We start from the raw sequence: 10,367 nt of genomic DNA, 5'->3' as shown, positions 1-10,367 counted from the left end.
CACAATGATTGACCGCCTGTGTGCAAAATGGGTGAACGTATGTGAAATATCTACTGTTAGTACTTACTGCGACATATCCATGACTAACTGACACCACTAAATTGGTAATATGTTCCATGCACCTTGAGAAATTGTGAGAAATTATGAGGTTACCACCGCACTTCCATGCAAAACGCACGTACGATGTGTACTGCATGCCGTTACTAAGCTATGTGTCAACAAACACGCGCCTAAATGCAAGGTGTGTAACAAGGGAAGCAGGACTATTTTCGGTCGCGCGGCAATTTCAACTATCACTGGCAGATGACAGCTGTAGGAGGGTTGACACTGAATGATACTGGCTTAGTGAATATCATGAAAATTCTGGTTGTATCATGTCTCTGACGTCATCAGTGACGTCAGCTGCTGCTCACTACACGTGTACGCGGGCAATCAAAACGCTCTAAAAGTTCACATGTACCGTTATATGGAGAAATGAGCATATACAGTGGTGGCACATAGTGTTAGCCATCGAATAACGTCGAAAATGAAAAATCGGTAAAATTTTGCCTAAAACCTTGAGAGTATCCTTAACAAATAGACGTTTACGTTGCAGGCTAGGGTAATTTTTTTATTGTGCCACGAACTACAACGTTGCCAGCAACGCTGTAAACATTATTCTCAGATTCTAGTCATATGTTGTTCTATAGCCCTGTATCGGGAGCGAAGTGGCCATGTCGTACCCAAACTTGGAATCTGCAAAATCTCGAGATTGTGCAGCGATTGTGCTGCCCAAACTGCGGATTCCCTAGTTTGGCTGACCAATCTCAAGATTGGGCAAACTGAAAACAGTCGGTGATTCAACAACCGCTCATAGCGAGTGTGTGGCATGCGTGGTGCAAACTAGGAAGAGATTTATCTCATATTTATCCAATTATTTATTATAATCATTTAATATTTATACAAAGGTGCCAAACACATTGAGGAAAGAAGGTATACGACCTTATAGTTATGATATAACATTTGAAATCCTAATAATCATATGTGTGTGCAAGCCCTGTTTACCTCTGTTTGCCCAATCTCAAGATTGGTTGCCCAAACTGCAGATGTGCTGAAATTCCAAGTTTGTGCAAGTTTCCAAGTTTGGGCACAACAGCCACACTATGACTATATTGTTGCACGGTATATTGCAGCTGTTTTTGTATAGAAAGAGTTAGAAACGTTCTTTCGCTGTGCAAGTTGTAACCGTTTCTTGGCGATAGTCGAGCTGAGAGGGTCTATGTACCCCGGGGTACTGCCGGAACGTACCCAGGGTACGTTCCGGCAGTAACCTGGGGGACATAGTGATAGACCCTATGACTATGAGCGATAGTCGATACCGCGATTCCCGGCGGAGAGGAGGCTTAGTTCAGCCTTCATTGCTTCAGCGTGGAGGGGTTACAGTCACTGGCACTGGGTAGACCCAAGGAGCTAAATATATTTAGCTCCTTGGGTAGGGCTAGTGTCAGTGACTAGTGACAAATAACTTAAACTAGTGGCAGTGCAGTAGTGGCTAAGTGTAGTGACAGTCAGTGTCAAACGAAATCTTGGGTTTACGACTCTCAATCAAGTATAGACAAAATTTGGTTGCCCAAACTGCAGATGTGCTGAAATTCCAAGTTTGTGCAAGTTTCCAAGTTTGGGCACAACAGCCACACTATGACTATATTGTTGCACGGTATATTGCAGCTGTTTTTGTATAGAAAGAGTTAGAAACGTTCTTTCGCTGTGCAAGTTGTAACCGTTTCTTGGCGATAGTCGAGCTGAGAGGGTCTATGTCTATGTCAGAGAGGGTCAAATTTTGATAGCATTATGACAAGCTATATGCTTTATTAAAAAATAATTGAAAAATATAACACGTTTGACTCTCTACATGTGATAATGTTAAACCTTTCTTTGAATTCTTACCAAAGTTTAATTTTCCTACATATGTTTTCATGTTTTTGTGCATCCGCGCCACCTGGTTAGTAAAATTATAATCAATATCACATATGCCTGGTTTATTTTGGTTTGTATTTGTGCTTTATTCATACATTACCGAAGCTAAATATATACAAAACAATAATTTAATTTAAATGTTTGTTTAGTTAAGAGTTAAATTGGTTAAAAGCCGTTGCTCTCCTGCGGTATCGTGTGCATTATTATAGTCTAAGTCTATAGATGGCGTTGGTAAATGTTTGGACTCGTCTGCTTGTGTCGCCGTCGGTTACAACCTATTTTTAGCTTTATAATAATAATATCCCTTTACAGTTACACGTAGGTGATATGTAATGTTTAATTATTATATAATCCATCGTAAGGGCCTATACACTACGACGGCCTGAGAAACAGTCATATTGCAAGACTAGCCTGGCGTGATTCTGAACTCTAGTCCAGTGGCAGTGACACTGACGCTCGTAGCCTAGGGTCTATGTCCCCCTGACCTCTGTTTGACCTCGCTCGTTTAGCTATTTCTGACTAACATATATATATATATATATATAATATATATATAGGGTTAGGGTTAGAGTTAGGGTTAAGGTTAGGGTTAGGGTTAGGGTTAGTCAGAAATAGCTAAACGAGCCAGGTCAAACAGAGGGCAGGAAGACATAGACCCTACGAGCCGTATATACTTACAATAAAAGAACGACACACTAAACGTTGTATGTGCAATTAATTTCTATTATTTCCCACAAATACGAAGTTATTATTTAAACTTACGCCGCTATAGTTCGCGCGTACTGTGAACACAGTGCACTGTACGAGAACTGCTGATAAAACTCACTCGGCTTGTTACTATTTCCCATGATATAATTCATATCAAGAACTAATAATACGTGTATTATTTATTTAGTATGTACTATTACATGTATTATTAGCTGTATGTTCATATGTTTAACACACGCGTGCGCAAACGCACAAGCACGCACATACGCACAAGCACGCACATACGCACAAGCACGCACATACGGACAAGCACGCACATACGGATACCTATATTTTTCCCATAATTATTACATACACGCGCATACTTGTTAACCGAAAGGTTGTTGGTTCGAGTCCAACCAGGGACGATAAGATATATTTTACATTGATATTAATACTGCGTGCACGCACATGCACGCACGCGTGTATGAAGGACTTCATTGTAAGTCTCTGTGGCGCAATTGGTTAGCGCGTTCGGCTGTTAACCGAAAGGTTGTTGGTTAGAGTCCAACCAGGGACGATAAGATACTTTTGTGTGTTAACAAATACGCACACGATTTACGACACGTTTAAACTTGGAGTAATTAGTTTATTACTCCAAGGTTTAAACTAATTACTCACGCTATATCTTTATTTTCTCCCCGTTTGCCAGCAGTAAAAGAAAATCAGCGTTCCAATACTGACTACATATTGTGCTCTAATTAAAATCCACTGTGCTGAAATTACCTAACACAATGGCAACAATTGGCCCGTGATCTACGTCTAAGTATATATACACTGCACCGCACGCAAAGTGCGAAAGAATAAGTAGGAGATTTCTTCGAACAAGAAAAACACAAATGAGCGGTTGTTCACATAATCTACTAATTTGTGGGTATATTGGCTTCCACGGGTTTCATATACGTGCTTAGTTTTGCTTTGAAGCCTAGGTTACCTATCTTCCGTTACTTTTAAAGGCACACAGCATGTCAAGATAACACCCATGTTATTATTAAATTATTTAGATACGACGTCCAAATTACAACAACAACAACAACAGCAGCAGCAGCAGCAGCAGCAGCAGCCACAAAAACAACAACAACAACAACAACAACTACAACAGCAGTAACAGCAGTAGCAATAACAATAACATCATCATCATCGTCATCATTACCATCATCATTATAATAACTATCATAATCAACAACAACAACAACAATAACAACAACAACAAAAACAATAAAAATAATAACTGATCGGTTATATGAACCCAGATAGTAGCTACACATGTAGGAAATATGCATTTTGATTAGCAACTGCTTGGTACCCTTGCATTAATCACAGATTCTTTGAAATGTCTATCTAATTTCTGTCATCCATAATAATAAAACCGATTATTAAAGACGTAATAATTATGTAGTATTACGTGAAATGCAAACACGTCTAGCCTGATATGTCACACAACTAGTATAAGATTAGGAAATAGAAGGGTGGGCAACAATAATAAGATATGAGATGATGATGGTTTTAGCCGTTCGATGGCGCCACTAAGCTACATTACGTCAAGCATTAAGTGAGCGGTGATAGGAGTTTTCATGAAACTGGTAGAGTTGGACCGGTAGACAATATGCCCCTGGCAACTTCATTACTCTGACAGTTTTTATTCGAAACGACAGAGGCATGTCTATATAAAATAACACAAGCAATACCCGTATATACACTTTATAGATATCAGCCGAATACATAAATAGCCAATGTGTCCCAAGGTTAGCATCGTAAGTCTCTGTGGCGCAATTGGTTAGCGCGTTCGGCTGTTAACCGAAAGGTTGTTGGTTCGAGTCCAACCAGGGACGATAAGATACTTTTTTTATTTTTGTGCCGTATTTCATTTCTAATAAGAATAATATTTTTATGATATTTAGAATACACACTTCTATACATTTTTTGTGTCACTATTGTTATTTCTTACAAATACGCAAATGTTAATTAATTCGCGTCTAGTTCGCGCGTACTGTAAGTAGGCAGCTATAGTGTACTGTCCGACAGGTCCTTACAAAACCTACACGAACAGCCGTAGCTATAGCCGAAGCTACGAACAGGGCCGTAGCTAGCGGGGGCAAGGCCCCACTAAAAAAAAAATAGATGCATTACATCAAGGGGGAGGGTTAATTGGCTTTTGATTACATGGTCAATGGCGATGACCTTCTACACATACCATCCAGGCCCGTAGCCAGCTTTATATTAGGGGGGTTCGTTTTTAAATGTTGGCAATTTGTGAGGGCGTGAATAAAGCAACCCAATTTGTGAGCGACCGAGCGAGGGAGCATAGCGACCGAGCCGAGGGAGGGTGTGGGAGGGGATGTCCCCCTTCCCGCACGATGGAGATTTTGCAATTATTACACTAAAATGAAGTGATCTGGTGCATAGGCCTACCTGATGTGAAATTCTTGCAAATTTTTAAATGGGAAAAAAGTTTTTTTTTTCTTTGGCTACGGAGGGAGGGGCTGGGGGGGGGTTGTGCGAACCTGGAATCCCCCTTGGCTACGGGGCATGCATCAAAGAGCGTATAAAGAAGGTAATTGAGAAACGTAGAAGACACGTAGAAGAAACTTGATACGCATGTACGCCGTGCGTCCCCCCTCTCATAGACAAAATAGTTTAACTGCGGCAACCTCTGCATATAATTAACACACACGATGTACGCCGTCACGCTTCAGCCGCGGCCACGCATCCCCGACAAGCACCGTCAGACACACCCCGCACCCGCACAGCCGCACGGGCACGCACACGTACGCTGTACATCAGGACGTTATTTGTTTTGTTTCAGGATAATCATGAAATTCTCTGTTTTATGGGGATGATACATGTGCCGGATTGTGGTATGTACTTACGCAGATAAGGTCTATGTCTTCTCCTGATTACTGTTTGACCTGGCTCGTTTAGCTATTTCTGAATTAATTATCTATATATTATATATATATATATATCTAAATATATATAATATATAATATATATATACGGTTTAGGGTCAGAGGTTAGGGTTAAGGTTAGGGTTAGGTTAGGGTTAGTCAGAATAGCTAAACGAGGCAGGTCAACAGAGGGCAGGAAGACTAGACCCTACGAGCCGTATATACTGTACAATAAAAGAACGACACACTAAACTGTTGTTCAATGTGCATTAATTTCTTTATTTCCCCAAAATCGAAGGTTATTATTAACCTTAGGCGCCGATTATAGAGTTCGCGTACTGTGAACACAGTGGGCCCTGTTACGAGAACTGCTGATAAAACTCCTCGGCTTGCTTAGCTATTTCGCCCATGATATATAGTTCATATCAAGAACTATAATAGAGTGTATTATTCTATTTAGTATGTAATATGACATGTATTATTAGCTGTATGTTCTATGTTTACAAACGCCGTGCGCAAACGCACCAAGCACGCAATCGCCACAGCACGCACATACGCACAACAGACAACGGACAAGCACGCACCGTACGTACCTATATTTTTCCCATAATTAAATTGACATACAGCGCGCATCGCGCATCAGACGAAGCAAGCTAGGCACCGCACGGCCGCACGTGACTGGCACCAGCACGTATGGCAGCGAGCACACCCACAGCACACACACACACACACACACACACACACGGACACACAACACACCATCACGACACCACAGACACCCACACACACACACACCACACACACAGTCACACACACACACACAAACACACCAAGCACACCGTCACACACACACACAGCCCAACAACGCAACCACACACACTCGAACCACACACCCACCAGCACAGCACACACACACACCACACATAACACACAAACAGACAGTGGGCCACACGACAACGCACCTAGGGGTGTAACGATACATCGCTGTTTCAGTTCGGTTTCGGTTTCGGATTTTTGCTTTTTCAGTAGTAAAAAATAAAAAATGCTGAGAATATGGGGAAATTTGTCTCGTCCATTTTGATATATAATAATAATACCCCCATTTTATATTTATATATTAATGCATGCTGTTGGGGCACTAATCCGCGCACTATGACTCTCAGTATTCCTTCCGCAAGCCAAGCACTATGAGAGCATAGTGCCCCAACAAAGGCATTATGTTTTTTTAGTTGCATCACATGACTATGACAATTTACTATTTCATGAGCTCTATTACTAACCTTCTTTATACTTCCTAAACTTGCCGGTGCTTTATGTAACAAAACGTGTCGACCAAAACACAGGGGACGCCGTTCGAATCTTGATTGGCGCCGACGGCAGGATATTGTGACGTGAACACAATGCGTTATAATTAACGAATGCGTCGCGCAAGATGTGTGCCCGTGCCAATTATATGTGTTATTCATTGGCCAAAAGACATAAAGTAAATATAGTTGCAAGGATAATAGTCATAATACTCGTTCATTAAAGTGATCTCCCTGACAAATACAGACTATTAGACTAGTAATCCAGGCCGTAGCTGCGGGGAGGGGGCGGGGCAGAGGGGCAGCTATGGTTATACTAAAAGAGAATTGTCGTATTCAGAGCGCCCACCCGCACACTAACACACACAACGACACACAGGACACAACACACACACACACACACCACACCACACACATACGCCGCGCGCTATTTCACCGTCGACTAGAAACGCGACGGAGAATTTTACCTGCATGCATGCAGCGGAGAAAATGCGGAGGGCGACAACGGTTGGGCGGGAACGGAATTTAACGTGCGCGGTAAGACAGCCCGCTGCCATAGGCAACACCACACCACCCTCAACAACACCCCCTGCTGCGGTCGGCGCCTGGACGCCATTGATCAGCCCGTGCCTTCCCTGTTCCTACACGAGGTTATACAGCAGGAACATATGCAATATATAGAGGAGAGCTTCGCCGTTCTCTCGCATCTCTCGCGACGTGGATGGGCTCATCATCACGCATCCTCGTCATCATCGCAGTAACGAGCGCCCACGACCCTAGATAGGAAGCATCAAGGACTGGCCTGCTTCTAGCCTATAGCGAGACTGCGGTGTAGCCATAACGGGAGTGTGTAGAATCAAGGGAGTGTGTGAGTGTGTGTGTGTGTGCGTGCGTGCGTGTGTGCGTGTGTGTGTGTGTGCGTGTGTGTGTGTGTGTGTGTGTGTGTGGTGTGTGCTGTGACGTGTGTGTGCGTGCGTGGCGTGCGTGTGTGTGTGTGGTGTGTGTGCTGTGTGCGTGCGTGCGTGGCGTGGTGTGTGTGTGTGTGTGTGTGTGTGTGTGTGTGTGTGTGTGTGTGTGTTGCGTTATGAGTTGTAACGTAAAACTTGCTCTGTGAGGTGAAGCACGGCCTGGCTGCCTGTGTATGCCCGCCTGCACTTAGTTTTGATTAGGTGATATGAGACGACCGCCGGCACCTGCGCTAATATCTGAAATATTAGGGATGACGATGTTATAGGTGTGAGTGAACGTCGTGCGCACCGTGATCTGGCAACGAAGTGAATTCTATGCGCGCGCCTGTGTGTGCCTGTATGTATCAAAGCATCGCTACGACGTGTGGCGTACTGAATAGCACGTGAATATAACATCTTCATCATCGTCATCATCATCGGTGAATGTGCGCTGCTGCTGCTGCTGCCGCTTCTACTGCTGCTGCTGCTGTCGCTGCTACTGCTGCTGCTGCCGCTGCCGCTGCTGCTGCTGCCGCTGCCGCTGCTATTGCTGCTGTTATTGCGTCGGAAACTGTGCTTCCACGTATTTCTGTGCACGTCTGAGGATATTCCGACTAGGTCTTCACGTATTCTACTCAATTTCGATCAGCTTTTTTTGTACGGATTTATTCTGCGTATATTTTCTTTCTACGCGCGTCTCCGGCGCTTCTCGTTCGTGTGCTGCCGCAGCGATGACGATGATGTGTTACTGTCGCCGCCTCAGCACAGTTCTGCTGCTCGTATTTGTGTTCGTCTGCTCATCTCGTCCCGTCGAAGCCGCCAGGGGCAACGATGACGATAGCGTCAACGTCTGCCCGCAGGACGTCGACTCGATAGCGCCGTGCACGTGCTCGCTCGCCGCACCGGATGCGGAAGCGGAAGCGGGCGTCGACGTCGTCTGCGCGCGTCCGCTGTCGCGCGAGGCTCTCACCGACGTCACGAACTCCCTGGCGTTCCAGAACATCGTCGCCAACACGTTCCGCATCGACGTCTACGACGACGTCGCTCTGCCGAGTCCCGCGCTTCACGGGTTGTTCATCCGGGAACTGCGCGTCGCCAGCGAACGCCTGGAACGCGTCGACGCGACGGCGTTCGCCGACGTCGTCGGCCTGCGCTCGCTGCGACTCGATCTCGTCTCGCGAGATCTCGTCATCGACGCGGCCGCCTTCTGGCGACTGCCGACGCTGCACACGCTTGAGCTGCGCGCGCACAGGGTAGAGATCGCTCCGGACATGCTGCGCGGCTCGCCGCTCCTCAAGCACCTGCTCCTTACCCTGCTCGGCGACGCCGCCTCGCTCGACGCGGCCGCCTTCCGCGGGTTCCCGCCGCTCGAGGAGTTTGCGTACAGCGGCGGCGACGTTGGCGATGTGAGCGAGGCGACGTTCGCCGACCTGCGATCGCTGCGGAGGTTGAACGTGAGCGGCAGCGGCGTGCGGCGCTTCCACGAAGCACTGCAACACGAGCGAGGTGTCAACAGTAGCTCGCTGCAACTACTACTAACAGGTGATCCACTTAGTAGAGAGGCTGAGGGTGGGGTAGATGGTGGGGTTACATTAGATGGTAGGGATAGAGTAGGTGGTGGATTCGCAGAGAGGTTGGGGTAAGGTAGATGGTGGGGTTATATATTAGAAGTTAGGTGGATCCTAAGGGGTGCTTGCTTAGTAAAGAGACTAGAGGAGAGGAGATGGTGGGGTTAGGGTAGATGCTTGGTTAGTAGATGGTGGAGTTAGGGTTAGGATAGATGGTGGGGTTAGGGTGGATGGTGGGGTTAGGGTAGATGGTGGGTTAGTAGATGGTGGGGTTAGTGTAGATGGTGGGGTTAGGGTAGATGGTGGGGTTAGGGTAGATGGTGTCCATGCCATGCCATCCATCGCCATCCCATCGCATGCCATTTCATCCCATCCATCCCATCCCATCCAAACAGTAAAAAAATAAGTATACTCTGTATTAGCACTGATGAGTGTGGAGCTTTCGCTCCACACGAAACAGTTCTGTATGCAATAAACAGAGTCAAAATTTCTACCGTGTCCGTATAACTTTATCTATCTAATATCTATATCTATATCTATATATCTATATATATATATATATATATATATATCTATATATATATAATATATGTGGTATATGTATGTAATGTGTGTGTGTATATGCAGTGTATTGTGTACATATATATATATGTATATTATATATATATATATATATATATGTATATACATAATACATATAATATATAACATATAATATTATATATACCTACCCCTGCATAAGTCTAGGAACTGCTGTTGAATGTTTGTTTTTTATAGATCGGATCAGATATATATATATATATATATGTGTGTGTGTGTGTGTGTGTGTGTGTGTGTGTGTGTGTGTGTGTGTGTGTGTGTGTTTGTGTAGTGTGTGTGTGTGTATGTGTGTGTGTGTGTGTGTATGTGTGTGTGTGTGTGTGTGTGTGTGTGTGTGTGTGTGTGTGTGTGGTTGTG

The 10,367-nt window shown here is 44.7% G+C and overlaps 2 protein-coding genes and 2 non-coding genes across 4 annotated transcripts in view; 3 read left to right on the top strand and 1 right to left on the bottom strand.

Annotated features, from left to right (window-relative positions):
* Nucleotides 1-3,149: 3,149 nt before the first annotated feature.
* On the top strand, nt 3,150-3,223 carry Trnan-guu. Its single transcript has one exon. It is a non-coding gene; the product is annotated as a tRNA-Asn (tRNA).
* Nucleotides 3,224-4,461: 1,238 nt separating this feature from the next.
* Trnan-guu lies at nt 4,462-4,535 on the top strand. Its single transcript has one exon. It is a non-coding gene; the product is annotated as a tRNA-Asn (tRNA).
* A 3,378-nt stretch (nt 4,536-7,913) lies between these two features.
* The window catches only part of LOC106814339 (probable glycoprotein hormone G-protein coupled receptor), a 9,176-nt gene continuing 6,722 nt past the window's right edge, over nt 7,914-10,367 (top strand). Inside the window, exon 1 of the mRNA XM_014818638.1 lies at nt 7,914-9,384. Coding sequence (XP_014674124.1) covers nt 8,574-9,384 — 811 coding nt within the window. The 5' untranslated portion in view covers nt 7,914-8,573. The remainder of the gene's footprint in view (nt 9,385-10,367) is intronic.
* Nucleotides 10,062-10,367, bottom strand: part of LOC106814342 (sulfotransferase 1C2-like) — a 29,696-nt gene continuing 29,390 nt past the window's right edge. Inside the window, exon 7 of the mRNA XM_014818643.1 lies at nt 10,062-10,084. The gene's annotated coding sequence lies outside the window, so the exon portion shown is untranslated. The remainder of the gene's footprint in view (nt 10,085-10,367) is intronic.

The sequence above is a fragment of the Priapulus caudatus genome, unplaced genomic scaffold, assembly GCF_000485595.1.
Source record: "Priapulus caudatus unplaced genomic scaffold, Priapulus_caudatus-5.0.1 Scaffold907, whole genome shotgun sequence".
NCBI lineage: Eukaryota > Metazoa > Priapulida > Priapulimorpha > Priapulimorphida > Priapulidae > Priapulus > Priapulus caudatus.
The sequence above is the reverse complement of the archived record's forward strand: the minus strand, read 5'-3'. Positions and strand labels throughout refer to the sequence as shown.